The 14,974-nt window shown below is 43.3% G+C and overlaps 1 protein-coding gene across 26 annotated transcripts in view; it reads right to left on the reverse strand.

The window, feature by feature from the left end:
* Positions 1-11,275: 11,275 nt before the first annotated feature.
* Positions 11,276-14,974, reverse strand: part of ELAVL2 (ELAV like RNA binding protein 2) — an 80,627-nt gene continuing 76,928 nt past the window's right edge. For 16 of the 26 annotated variants that reach the window (XM_030258548.4, XM_072922482.1, XM_012577493.5 and 13 more), the window contains 2 exons: positions 14,468-14,506; positions 11,276-13,997 (listed from right to left, as the gene is read on the reverse strand). In XM_030258548.4, the coding sequence (XP_030114408.4) occupies positions 13,667-13,997; positions 14,468-14,506 (370 nt within the window). In that variant the 3' untranslated portion in view covers positions 11,276-13,666. The remainder of the gene's footprint in view (positions 13,998-14,467; positions 14,507-14,974) is intronic. The other 10 variants (XM_072922467.1, XM_041711395.2, XM_072922484.1 and 7 more) reach the window with 3 other exon arrangements.

Genomic DNA, 14,974 nt, shown 5'->3' on the forward strand with positions numbered 1-14,974 from the left:
AGCTTCACAATTTTTCCTTTAGCTTTTTAAAACTTTGCTATAGTAAGAAAAGTATATATCTATGTATAAGATGGTCAGTTACATATAATCAAAGTTTTATTTTTCAGCACTGACAACTCCTCTGTGCAACTGTGCTTTAAACTAATTTTTAGTGATCCTCAACTGCTGCCTTCTCTGCAGCTAAAGAATTTTGATTTTAAACTGAAGACATTTACATAAATATATTTTGTCCTCATTTTCATACAGCAAAATACTTCAACTATGGATAGTTACACTGTACTAAAACTGGTCTAAGCTGAGAACTAAAAGCTATCTTTCTGTGAAAGCTGAACATACGTATGTCCCCGCTGGAGTATGAATTCAGTGTATAGCTCCTCATTTGCTGCCAAGTAGAGTGTTTTGCATCCTCTTAATACTCCAGCCATTCAAGCACATAACTATATAAAAAGCTATCTGCACTATTTCTCTAATTAGTAATTTTATCAACTATGACTGACATCTTGAGGTACTATTATCTATGTGTGTTGTTCAAAGACCCTACCACTCGTGTAATCTCAATTCCAGAACACTGTACTGTGATGCTCAACAACACATGCTACAGTTTTGTATCAAAAATCTCACAGTAAAGATGAAAAACAAAAGGTGAAATAAAACACTGAAAAATAAAAGCTATAGCGCATAAACCACTTTTGGAATTGTGTTCTCGCTGATGACAATTCACTCTCATTCAACTGAGTAAAGCGAATGAATTAATATGTGTATGTATGTGAAAAGGGCAGAAGAAAGTTGAGTTGACTAGCTTTTAAACATTTACTTGAAGTACTGGGAAGGGGAAAAAAACCTCCAGCAAACTACATCCAATTAATCGAGCCTAGAAATTATTGCAGTAATTAAACAACAAATGGAAAAATGATAATGAGTAAATCCTCCTCTCTCCCTTCATAAAATCATAGATTAGGGTTGGAACCTGAGGATGGTAAACTGTCACTTGCCAGGAAAAACAGCTCTAGTGCAGGACCGTCCTGAGACAGAGCAGGGGATCAAGGTGAGCATGGGCAATTTTTAGAGCTGAGGAAACTGCTGATATAAACACAATTCTGTATTTCTCCCTTTAAGGAAAGGCTACCTTTTCTTGCTTTCACCATCTGTAAGCTGTGTTTTAAGTCTGTTCAGGAGTGCCTTGTTCTTATGTGCAGGCTGCCTACATCCTTGTCTGATTTCCCTTGCAAGGAGACAAGCCTCGAACATCATCAACCTCTCCTGGGGCTCCCTTCCCTCCAGGGTTCTATCCCCTGGTACTCATACCAAGAAGAGGCTGAAGTCTGCTCTCCTGCACTCCAGAGTAGTGAACTTGCTGTGCAACCTCTTTGCTGCCCTAAGGATCTCAAACTCCACCATTTTACAGACCCTGGAGAACACAATGTCCCTGAGCTTCACATTCCTCACTAGCCCTTCCTTGTCAGAACAAAATTCACTGTAGCACCTCTCCTTCTTGTAGCATCTATCCAACCTGTACAGGAATTTATCACCAAAGAAGTCCAGGAAGCTCCTAATGCCAGAGGTTTATGCCTTCCTGTGTTGTTCTTTCAACAGACACCTGTGTGTTTCAAGTCCTGGCAAGGCCACTCCTGTCTTTCTGTAAGACAATCTATAGCAAACTATAAAGACACTTGACCCTTGCTTGCCTTTAATCCTGGCCATTAACTCTCACTCAGCTCCTCATCCATTCCCAGGTGAGGCCCCATGATCTCCAGCTGGTCATTGACATAGACAGCAACGCTGCCTTCTCATCTCCCTTGCCTGACCTTCCTAAGGAGCCCACACCTTTCCATTTGAGTCACAGCACTCAACCTACATTTCAATGGTGCCAGTGACTGTAGTTCTGCAGTCCTGCACCTATCTCTAATTCTTCCTCTTTATTTCCACTGCTGTGTGTGCATTAGCACAGAGGCATTTGAGTTGGACCCATATGAAGCTTTCTGGCTGGAGTATCTGGAATTCCTTAACATTGTAATTCAGGCGCTCCTCTGCTTACCCTCTCCAGGCTCTAGGAACCTCTTGCTGACTGGAAAAGCATGTCACCCCATGTTACAATGTGCTCGGGCTATGCTTTCCCCTTTTCCAGTGACCCCTGTGACTGGGATCAGATAAGCAGGGTCCCCTCCTTCCTGCCCCGATCGAGTTGGCAGAGAGCCAGAAAGCCCTCCCTGTCCAGAGCCTCAGATAAGGCCCTGTCTCTTCCTGTTCAGTCTCTTTTCCCCCTCATCTCATGGATTAAACAAGCTTGGAGAACCACATCGGGGAATTGGATTCTCTTCTGTATCTTTACCCATCTCCTGATTCGCCTTCCCTCAAGGCCCTGTATATCTGGGCTAGCCTGGTGATTCGGGGGGCTGAGGGGGATAGGCAGATCAGTTGGCCCCCAACGTGGGTTTGCTAAAAGCCCACGCAGGAGCTGGAGCCCTTATATTAGGGGTCTCAAAAGCTCTTTGGGAAAGTTAACTTCCCTGTTCCTTATCAGCTGCTTTTGAGTGGCTTTGAGTGACAGGGATAGGTCGGGACCTCGCCTGAGTGCCCCAGGTGAACTGGCTGGAGCTGGGACCCCAGACAATTCCAAGCACGACCCCACAGTTTGACAAGATTGATAAAACCCTCTTTGTTTCGCGTTTTCCCAGGAGCGCACCTGGCTGGGATGGGGTTACCATAGTGACCGTGGAAAGCCGCGAGCTCGGCTAAGCTAGAACCGAGTGCATGTAGCTTGGAACAAGTGGGCTTACGTATCGCAGCGGAGAAGCCGCTCCAACCAAGAGCCCGCGTTCCTGGGATGGGGAAGCCATGGGAGTGGTATCTAACCCTGGGTGGTCGGCGGGGGAAACACCCGTGCCCCAGCGGAGCTGAGAAAAAGAGCAGGAGCCACCCCGGCGGCAGTGTGGCGCCCTCCCGCCCCCCCCCCCACCCCTCTCCCCCCACCCCTCTCCCCGCCATTTCCCGTGCTTTCTATGACCAGGGAATTCGAAAATTTGTGCCCTGTTAGAGTCTGGTGGTGGATAACCCACCGACACGATGTGAAAATATGGATGCAGAATTATCGGTGGACCAAAAAAGTACATTAAAACAACAATATTTTAACCAATGTTACATTCCCAAATAAGATTCTACTGCATTTTGTATGCTGGTTAACAAAGGAAAAACCAAATTTTACTGTGCAAGAAATGAATTCCATCTCATTTGGGGACCAAACTGGACAGATATTAAATTTAAAAGTCGAAAATGGTGAACATAAAGCTTCTCTATTTATTCCGATATTTTTGCAAGCTCAAAACCAGATTTTAGAAGCAAAAAAAGCATACAGAAACAGACACAGTGTCCAGCTAACCCTTTTTCCCATCCCCCTCACCACCCTAGCCCCGATACCGCTTTACCCACTCTCTATCCCCCTGTAACACCTGTTTCTTCTCAAGCATATAGTCCGGACTTCTCAAAAAGTGAAAAGTTCTTTTCCCAGAGCTCTGGTGATGTGTCAGTGTCTCTGTGACACATGCAGACTAATGGTGGTGGCCATGTGCCCCAATCTTCTCCCCATAAACTCTTCCTCCCCCCAGCCCCCTACCCCTCCCCCAACCCTTTCCGGCCTCCGGCAGCACCGCTCGTTCCCTCCGGGTTGCCACAGGAATGGGGGTGGGGCCGGCCCCTCCACAGCTCCCAGCCCGGACTGTAGCTGGGGGGCTGGGAAGCCCAGCCCACAGAACTGGCGTGGCTGCAGTTTCCCCCTGGCATGGGCATTCCGGAAGGCGGGCGGGAAGCTCCTTTTCACTGGAACCCAAGGGGTGGGCGGGGGGGAAACTCCTGCCTCTATGGGCATTGGAAAAGCGGCAGAAATTCCTGCAACCCAGGGAAAGGAGGATGAATTCATACCATCTGTAGCACCTGTTGTATACCTAGGTAGGAGAAATGGTACCAGAATTTACCAACCACTACCATATAGAGACAAAATGTAGATTTGTAAAATATTGGGAGATCGAGTGAGATTTTCAAAGGAACGATGAGGGCAACTTTTACTTCAAATGAGATGGTACCGAGGGATATTACTGACTTATTTAAATATCTGCTAACACCTTCTGAATATGAGATGTGGGAAAACAGATGGAAGGTGGCTTTAACAGCAGTTTTAAAGGAGATACAACAAATGCCCAGTGAGGCCAACAATAATGATGTTAACCCTATTACAATAGATCACCTATGCGGTACAGGTGACTGGCACTGTTCAGAAAAACAAACTGAGTGCTATCTAAGTCGGTTTTAGATTAGACCTGTAATGCTGCAGAAAAAACTTTTTATCAATTTCCAACAACTGAGGCTAAGGGCAGCTATCTTAACATCAAACAGTTTCCTTCAGAGAGCTTTCTACAATTTGTGGATCAGTTGAGAACACAAGTCCAAAGACAGGTGCAAGACCCTGTGGTACAGACAGAGCTGCTTAAAGAGATGGCTCAGAGGAATGCGAACGAGACCTGCCGCAGAATTATCCTCAGTCTTCCTCTTGACCCATCACCTAGTCTTGCTCAGATGACTGACGTGTATACCAGGAAAGCAGAGCTGTACCAGGAAAGCAGAGCTGTTTGATACCCCTGACAGAAATACAACATCTGCACAACTACAGCCTGCTGCCACGGCCGTACCAGGTCTAAAGAGGCAACCAATGTCATCAGGCCAGCTGCAGCACATCATCTGCCTCCGCTGCAAGAAATTGGGACACTTCACCAGAAACTGTCCTCAAAACTAGAACCAGAGAAAATTCAACAAACAAAAAAACTGAGTGTACAGTGCGTACCCGCTGCTAATACAACTATGTGCAAAGATATAAATATAGCGGGACCCACATGGGAAAATGTCTCTCTTAACAAATAAGGGGGAAGACGGGACTCATGGGGAGGGAGGGGAGCAGAAAAATAAAAATGGCAAATGTACAACTAACAAGGTTTTGCAGCCACTAGGCCAACCTTGCCTACTGACTGCCAAAGGGTTTAATTTCAGATCCACCAATTGGGAAGTCATTATAGTGGACCTGTCAAACACCTCACAGGACTTGAAGGCGTACCAAATGGAACCGGACAGTGAGTATTTTGTCATTGGAGATACAGCACACACGCCTTCGGAGATTGAGGTAGCTCCCATGACTACTAAGGGAAAGATATCAAGCCTTATGCTATTGGCATGCTGCTCGCACCCACCATTTTACCTAGAAAAAGGGCAAGTTTTGGCCCAAGCCATTCCCATCCCAGTAGAAGGAAAATCACCAGAAGTCTACTGGGCAGAGGTGGTGGGAGAGGATAAACCCTTGATGGCATGCAATCTAGCCCATGGGTCAGAGCACCTTCATGTGGAAGGGATTCTAGACACGGGTGCAGACACCACGGTAATACCTAAGACCATGTGGCCATCACATTGGGAGTTGCAACCTGTGGCCGGCAAACTTCAGGGCACAGGAGGAACTACACTGGCAAAGATTTCAAAAAACGTTGTGCAAATTGAGGGACCTGAGGGAAATTGCCAAGTGTTTGTCCATTTGTTGCAGACTGTAATATATATATATGTTGCAGACTGTGGGGAAGAGGCACCATGTCCCAATTGGGGAGTCCAGCTGATCATTCCTAAGACACCCCAGGACTTTTGGAAATAGCCACTGTGGTGTGCTCTGCTCACAAGCTGAAGTGGTTAGATAATACCCCAAGGTGGGTAGCACAGTGGCCTTTGAGTATCGAGAGACTCGAGGCGCTTGAGAAACTTGTGCAGGAACAATTGGCTCAAGGATACAGGAAAAAGACAGCCCTTGGAATTTCCCAGTCTTTGAAATAAAGAAACCTGGGAAGGACAAGTGGAGATTGCTTCACAATCTCTGAAAATAAACAAAATTGTAGAGGACATGGGACCTCTCCAACCAGGAATGCCTAGTTCAACAATGCTCCCTCGAGACTGGCAATTGGCTGTCCTAGATATCAAGGACAGTTTTTCCAAATTCCGTTGCACCCTGAAGATGCTGCAAGGTTTGCATTCTTGGTTCCCACCATCAACTGAGAAGCCCCAATGAAACGCTATCACTGGAAAGTTTTGCCCCAGGGTCTAAAATCCAGTCCTTTCATATGCCAACAATACGTGGGCTCACTACTGTCTCTGCTACGCACAGACAGAAAGGATGCCATCATCCTTCACTATATGGATGATGTGCTTGTGTGTGTCCCCAGTGACTCTATACTCCAATAGATGCTTGACCTAGTGGTTAAGGTTTTAACCTCTGCTGAATTTCAATAGCAGAACGACAAAGTTCAAAGGATGCCACCTTGGAAATACCTAGGTCTGGAAATCGCTGCAAGGACCATTGTCCTGCAGCAATTGGAGATCAATTGCAATCCCAAAACACTAGCGGACCTCCACTCTTTGTGTGGGTCTTTGAATTGGGTAAGATCCTGGCTAGGCCCCACAAATGAGGATCTAGACCCTCTCTTCAATTTATTGAAGGGGGAGAGGGAGCTGGCCTCCCCCAGGAAACTGACCCCAGAGGCAAAGACAGCAATCGAAAAGGTACAGAAGGCCTTGTCAGAGAGGTAGGCACATCGGTGTGAACTAAACGTGCCTTTCCAATTCATTGTTCTAGGAGAACTGCCACATTTACATGGGTTGATTTTCCAATGGATTGAGGGGCAGAAGGATCCACTCTTGATCATAGAGTGGGTTTTTCTCTCCCATCAAAGATCCAAGACCATCACTGAGCCACAAGAGCTGATAGCAAAACTGATTCGGAAGGCCAGGGTGAGATTATGCGAATTGGCAGGTTGTGACTTAGCATGTATTCATCTCCCAGTCAGGCTTTCTGAGGAGGGAGGGAACTCTCCTGAGAGACTGACCAAAGGGATGTTTGAACATTTGCTCCAGAGCAGCACCAGTCTCCAATTATCTATGGACAGCTACAGGGGACAATTATCAGTCCACGTGCCATCTCACAAGATGTTTAACGAGGAATTCCACCTTATTCCTCCAGAGAAAAGGAGCCGGAGGGCACTCAAGGCTCTCACAGTGTTCATGGATGCATCTGGGGCTTCCCACAAGTTAGTGATGACTTGGAGAAATCCACAGACCCGGCACTGGGAAGCTGATGTTGAGTTTGTGGAGGGATCCCCCCAGGTGGCTGAACTGGCTGCAATGGTAAGAGCTTTGAGAGGTTCTCGGAGCCAATCAACTTGGTAACAGACTCTGCCTATGTGGTGGGAGTAGTGTCCAGGGTGGAGCAGGCTGTGCTCAAAGAAATAGTGAATGAACATCCCTCAGATTGCTCTCAAGGCTGATTTATTTAATCTCTCATCGAGAGCATCCATTCTTTGTGATGCATGTGAGGTCACACACTGATTTGCCAGGTGAGATTGCAGAGGGGAATCACAGAGCAGACTCCCTTGCTGCACCAGTTTACAAAGCACGTCTCCCTGATGTCTTCTAAGAGGTAAGGCTGAGACACCAACATTACTACCAGAATGTGCCAGGTCTGATCCGACAGTTCCAGCTAACACGGAGTCAGGCGCGAGCCATTGTGGCCAACTGTCCAAACTGCCAGCTCCAGGCCATGCCATCGATGGGCATGGAGGTAAACCCCTGAAGCCTTGGCAGCTATGAGGTGCGGCAGACAGACATCACACACATTCAAAGTTTTGGTCGCCTTGAATGCGTTCATGGTGCATGTAAGCCTGGACACATTCTCAGGTGCAGTGTATGCCTCTGCTCATATAGGACAAAAGGCTATGCATGCCAAACAGCAGCTAGTGCAAGCATTTTCAGTACTGGGGGTTCCATAAGCGATTAAAACAGATAATGGCCCAGCATATGCATCCAAGGAGTTTCTAGAATTTCTCCAGCAGTGGGGAGTGAAACATTAGACTGGTATCGCTCACTCCCCCACAGGTCAAGCTGTGGTTGAGTGTGCACAACAGACGCTCAAGCAGGTATTGAAAAGACAGAGCAGTTCAGTTCCATGGATGTCTCCATGGGAGAAGCTCTGTAAAGTGATGTTATAATCAATTTTCTGAACTGTTCATTTGAAAACATGAGTCCACCAGTTGTACATCACTTAAACAGTGGCAATCAGTTCAAATTGTCTCAGTGTCCACCAGTCTTGATTAGGGATCCAGAAACTTGGGAAACCAAGGGTCCCTATGAGCTCGTGACCTGGGGTCATGGCTATGCGTGTGTAGCTACTCCCTCAGGCCCTCGATGAATTCCCCAGAAGTGGGTGAAACTTTTTGTCCCCAAGAATCCAGATCAGAGAGAAGGGGATAAGAAGCAAGTAGATGCCGTTGAATGGAAAAAGGAGAATTTTCCTAAGTGTGAATTCTTTTCAGCAGAAACAGAAACTTTTAACATGTTTTAAAAATGTCTTTTTTTCCGTTTCATAGAAAACCTACCTCCCACTTAACCCTGTGATGAACCCCATTCAAGTTGTCATCTTGCTAATGCTGAACAGTCAGGCAGCTGCGTGGGTCATCGCTCAGCTGTGTCAAAACGTCTGGGTGACCCTGGCACAGACACTTCAGCAGGAAAACATTGGTTTGTCCACTACAGCAGCAAAGGACCCTATGTCCACCTGTCTGGTAGGAATTCTATGGCAGACTGGAGAATTTCCAGCAGGTTTGGACAAACATAGGTCCAACAAAATCCCAGAGTCACACACATCCTGACCACACAAAGTTGGAAATCCTTAGAGGAGTGGTTGCGAGGTTTGCCCCGGATGGCTCAGGAACCCCAACAGTTAGAGCTACTGGGTTCTTCTCCTGCAGCTTACTGCATACATTTTTCTGTTATCCCAAAAATTTCTAACACTAACGAGTACCATGTTATAAAACAACATGGTGAGGATTTTACTGCAAGAAGGGGGTGTCACAACCCAAGCCATATCAGGGCAGACAACCCATCTCACTCAAGTCCCAAAGGTCTCCCTAAGGGATTGTTCTTGATTTGTGGGGATCGGGCGTGGGCAGGAATTCCATCTCAGCTTTTAGGAGGGCCATGTACCATAGGGAGGCTGTCCGTATTGACACCCAACCAAACTCTAATTGCCAAATGGACTCAGAAAACAAACTGGCAAACAAAATTCAAAAGAGGAGTGCAGACAATTTGGACCCAAATTGTAACTCAGAAATTGTTCATTGGGCCAAGTCAAAAAGAGTTGCTGTGTCACTGTTCCTTCCATGGGTTGCAGCAGCCAAAGCTCTAGGTGAATTGGGCCACCTAGAAAGCTGGGTAATCAAACAGGCAAACTTAACGTCTGCCTCCATCAGCTCCCTCCTGGAAGATGAGGAAATTACCAGACAGGCCACACTTCAAAACCGTGCTGCTGTAGATTTCCTTTTGTTACTGCATGGACATGAATGCCAGGAATTTGAAGGACTTTGGTGCATCGACCTGACTGCAAAAGCTCCAAACATCCATCCTGCCCTTCAAAGCATGAACAGCCTGATCAGACAAGTGAAGCAAGAATCCGAGGATTGGTTCAAAGAACTGTTCAAGGGCTGGGGATTCACATGGTGGTGTTCTGTTGTTAGATCAATTTTGTTACATCTTGTTACGCTGTTCCTCGTAACCTTGGCGTTCGGGATCCTGTGTCACTTTTTTCAAAGCTATCAAGGATCTCATACCTTCTTCCTCAGAAGTCAACCACATACAGTTAGCAAACGTAAGGAGGTCTGACTACGCCACCAACTATAGGTGGCAGGAAACCCATACTCAGGGTTAAACTGACCCCAGTGAATTCCTGTAACCTTGTTAAACAAAAAAGGGGGAGATGTTTCAGTGCACTCTGGCTATGCTTTCCCCTTTTCCAGCGACCCCTGTGATTGGGATCAGATAAGCAGGGTCCCTTCCTTCCTGCCCCGATCAGGTTGGCGGAGAGCCAGAAAGCCCTCCCTGTCCAAAGTCTAGATAAGGCCCTGTCCCTTCCTGTTCACTCTCTTTCCCCCTTCATCTCATGGATTAAACACGCTTGGAGAACCACATCGGGGAATTGGATTCTCTTCTGTATCTTTGCCCATCTCCTGATTCGCTTTCCCTCAAGGCCCTGTATATCTGGGCTAGCCTGGTGATTCGGGGGACTGAGGGGGATAGGCGCATCAACCCCACACCTTCTCACCATTAAATCTGATTATAACCCCTTCCCCCAAGGGGTTATCAAGTTAAATCCCCTGTCAATCAGCTCCCTGAGCCCTTGACAAAGGCCCTCTTTCCCCTTTTAGAGAGGAGAATCCCATCTGAATTCATTATGTCCAGGACCATGGAGGCCAACCCATTATACATAAGAAACCAAAATTGTGGCAGTGTGCAACCAGCACCAGAGTCAGGTATTAAGACTGGGTCCATATGTTTTTTTTCAAGGTAACTACCTGCACCTACATAAGTAGAGGAAAAAATAACCTGTACCCCTGATTACCTCTCCAACCATCCCAGGGCCTCAAAGTCTCTTTTGACAGCCTTTGGACTAAGCATTGTGGCTTTGTCAATATGCACATAGAGAACTAACAAGCAGTATGAGTCTGATGGCTGAACCAGGCTAGGAAGTTTCCTGGTGACATCCATAACTCATGCCCAAGGGAGGCAGACTTTTCTGTTGGAGAAGGATCTTTGTCCTAATCATCCACTGATTTTCCTACTGAGATCCAGAGCCTCACACCTACTGCACAGAGGCACCTGGGAGGGTGAGGTGGACAAGAAGGGCTTTTGCCTGTTGTGCAAAGCAAGACTTGCCTCCATTCAGTCCTTCCTTCTGATCTACTACCTTCAGCCTGGCAGGGGGAGGTTACACAAAGCTCTGGATATGGATTTCTTTCTAGTCTCTGCTCCTGTCTCAGGAAGGTCAGAACACAGGTCAACTGGTGCACCTCCATATTAGAGTCCCTGATACTTCTTAATCTTTCTGTGTAATCTCTTGGAAAACACACGAGGGCATTCACTTAGTTACACCACATAGCAGCCTGTTAGACAGACAGCAAAATAATTTTTACTGAATGCATTTAATGGTACTCTATTATTTCAGCCTAAGTACTGAGTGATTAATATAAAACTAAAGTGAAAAGATTCTACACTTAATTCTAAGGTAACAGAACAGGTACAGAGCTCCATTGTCTTACTTCCTTGTTGGTAACTAGGATCCTAACCTAAATTACAAGTAGCTCAAAAGCTTTGCAGAAACCTTTCACTTGGTTAGTCATTAGAGCAACAGAAAATATGGCTTATGAGACTGTTTTCCCTTCAACTTTGTTTATTGATGTACTGAACATGAAAAAGTACAAAGAATCCAAACACAAAAGAAAACATGTACAACCTCTTAAATACCCAACAGAATATATTCTCTATTCCAACAAATGTGAATTAAGTCATACTATACAACTTCAAATAAATACCAGCCTTATATTTTACTAAGTGCTCTGATAAGCACTGTAAAGTTAAGCCCAATTTACATGCCTTCTCATCAATGCTGTCAGTTGCTATAGTAGTACAGGAAAGAAGTACAGAAAAGCTACTATTTCTCCCACATTGGAAAGTTTGTGATTTCTATACTATATACAACTTTTAATGCAGAGGATTAGCTTTTAACAATCTAAATGCATCTAAGAATGAAGAAGTACTCAGGAAGCCAATTGATTTTTGAATAGCATTGAGTGGGTCAGCATGAAAACTTGCTTATTCACTTTAGCACGCGCTTCACAGTATATATACTGTACTATACTGAAAATTTTATAACTACAATTTAAAAGAATAAGAACCAAAAACAACTGCAAAGATAGTGTACAACTATGCTATGCATAGAACATTGCTTTTTCTAAGGGGAAGCATATGAGCATTTCAGTTTATACAAAAAGCAGGACGTAACTACGTAGTTGTCAGTGCATCCTTGTGAAGGCACCAAACCCTCAGCTTTAAAAAAAAAAAAATTATTATAAGCTAGATGCTAATCAGAAAATATTCTGCATTTGTTTTCCTTAAATTTCTTCAATACATGGCAAAGACTTTTTCTATTTCCCCAAAGAGTGATTTAAGCATCATACAAAGTTAAACTTCAATAGCATACAGGTATTTATGGTTTTCATATGAAAAATGTAAGGAAATTTGGTCAAAACATATGTTTATACTTTTTTTTTTTTTTACCACAAACATATTAATGAACGAAAATGTTGCATCACCATAAACAGCTGAAGCTGGATTATCTACAGACAAAAATAGCAACAGATCTGATGCACTGTAAATTCAAGTCCTCAGGAAAAAAAAAAAAAGAAAATATGAAGCAGACATCAAGTAACAATGTTAATGCCATTTACATAGAAAAAACTTATACAAAAACATTCAAAATTGAACATCACTCGGCATGTAACTTTTAAAAAAACTATAATCAAAATTAGCTGAAAGGTTCATAACTTAAGGTCTTATTTACATTACACAAAGCTCAGGTGTTAGCCTTGAACATAACTTTCAAAATACCTCCCAATGCATCCAACTCAGGCCACTTCTGTTGATTTGCTACTTCACAAGTCATGCTTGATGTCTTTTCTTAAGACAAAACAATTCTTCAAACAATAGCAAGTACATCACTAAACACCATGAGCTCTATCTGAAGGGAATTCTTTAGGAAGAACAGATTTATTTCCCCCATATCTCAGTGTTTGAATTTTCTGCTTGCTCTTATATTCTTTTCTTAAATTTTCATTTGCTTCAAAATCACAAATTAAAGTGAGCCACCTACCACTTAATAACCAGGATGATCAATGACTCCACTGATGATTACAAAAAATGAAACCAACAGTGCATTCCATTGACTTTACTTCTTAATACAAAGGTCTCAAAAGTAGTTCTACATCATAAATATTTCTACTTTTTTTCCCAACAATTGCAAATTTTCTGGTAGTTTTAAAAGCTCACTAGGTGTCATATGAAGAGATTTCTCAAAGTATTCATGTCAAAATATTTGTTCCAGGACCAGTAAAAAGTTTCTCCAAATTTTTTTTTTTTTTTAATAAAAATAGATGCTTTTTTAAACCCACATCAAAGAGGCTCTTATCTCTTTGGCAATGCTTTACGAAAAGTTCTCCAGTATTCTTACAATAAGCTTTAATATTGTGCTCCCACTCCCCAGCCCAAATGAAGATGATGAAATAAATACTGCTTAAACTTTATAAATAACATGTAAACTTTACTTTTCTTGAACAAGAAAACAATAATGCATTGCAAGGTAAATTAAACACAAAACAAATCAAGAACTGACAAAAATTACAGTATTACACAAAACCTCAATATTTACTCATAAATTAAAGGAAGTCATGTATAAAGAAAAGAAACTTCTTCCCTTAGCTGAAACATTTTAAAAGTCCCACCTTCTTCAAAGAAGGCAATAGAATAAGCATTGTAACAGGTAAAAACCCTCTACCTCTTGTCAATACTCAAAGACAAAAGATATTTAAGAAGTTCTAATTCAAATATTAGCAATAAAAAAATCTCACATATTCTTAGGATGCTAAGTAGTCATTTTATCCCCATTTCCACACTGGAATACAACAAAGGCATTTACTAATGCATAAAGCTTCTTGTAAATTGCCTTTGTTGTATAGTTTTCACGTATTAATGCACTGAGAATAACTTGTTAGGGTTTGTGCGTTTTATTTGTTTTGAAGGAGACCTGCAATACTCTGTCACCAAGGCGGTATCCGTTCAGGCTGGCTATTGCCATAGCTGCCTCATCGTAGTTTGTCATTGTCACAAATCCAAAACCTTTGCACTTGTTGGTGTTAAAGTCACGGATGACCTTCACATTGGTCACTGCTCCGAAAGGTCCAAACATTTGCCAGAGGATACTCTCATCAGCATCAGGGGCCAAGTTGTACACAAAAATGCACCACCCAGTTCCTGCATGTCCAGAGATATTAATTCCAGCCAAAGCGGTCATTCCATCAATGGTCATTGGAGGAAACCTACTAAAGAATGAGGGAAAGCAAAACAATCATAATACAGCTGTTCATGCAAAACCCCAGCAAAGAAATGTAAAAATAAAAGATAATGATACAGAGCTTTTCACAGAATGAACATGTTGCTCAGACTAGAAAAATAAGATCAGAAATGTTTTTTGCACCCTAACTGCACAATTACTATGTAAAAAAATTATATACAAGTAGGGGAACAGTGCTAGGTATGTCTGAAATGATGTAACAGAAAATCAAAAGGAAAGCATGCTATAAAACCAGTGAGAATTAGCAAGTCATTTGAAACAGGAATTCCATGGAACTTCTACAAAAGGCTTGTCTTTTTCATGCAAAATGCATCAAAATGAACAATCTCAGCTGAAGTCTCAACATGCAAAAATCCAACGTAAGTCTTACTGAAAAGTAAGAGTTTGCAAAATACTTCAAAATAATTTGGTTATTATGAACCAACTAATCCTTATTACCTCTTTACTCCATAAGCTATGTTGAGCAGATTGTCCAACCTGCAAAACATTTAGCAACATGTTCAGTCTTCAGACCTTTCCACACTTTAAGATTAAGGAAACTTAGCATATTACAGTCACATCCATTACACTGTGCTGAACCTCACGCAATGTTAAAGTATCACCACTGAAAGAGCCATGGCACTTTATTACACCTGATAGTGAAGACAAAACAGATATTCTTTGTGGAGACGCTAATTGAGAAATACCTAGCAGCATCCACCATCTAAACCCCACACTGCTACAATTCTTGTGTAGTAACCACTATCATAAGAAGTTAATTTTATAAAGTGTGCCATGGACACAAATTTAGCCTGAATCACATCCTGCTACCATAAAGTTACAGTCAGTGATCACATCAGTGAAGTTTTCCGCATTACTAAACTGGTTGAGAAGAGGACTTTTATTAAGGCCTCTGACATGTTTGCTGACATAACTATCAAGACAGATGCAGTATTTTGGATCACT

The sequence above is a fragment of the Taeniopygia guttata genome, chromosome Z (genome assembly GCF_048771995.1).
Source record: "Taeniopygia guttata chromosome Z, bTaeGut7.mat, whole genome shotgun sequence".
Classification (NCBI taxonomy): Eukaryota; Metazoa; Chordata; class Aves; order Passeriformes; family Estrildidae; genus Taeniopygia; species Taeniopygia guttata.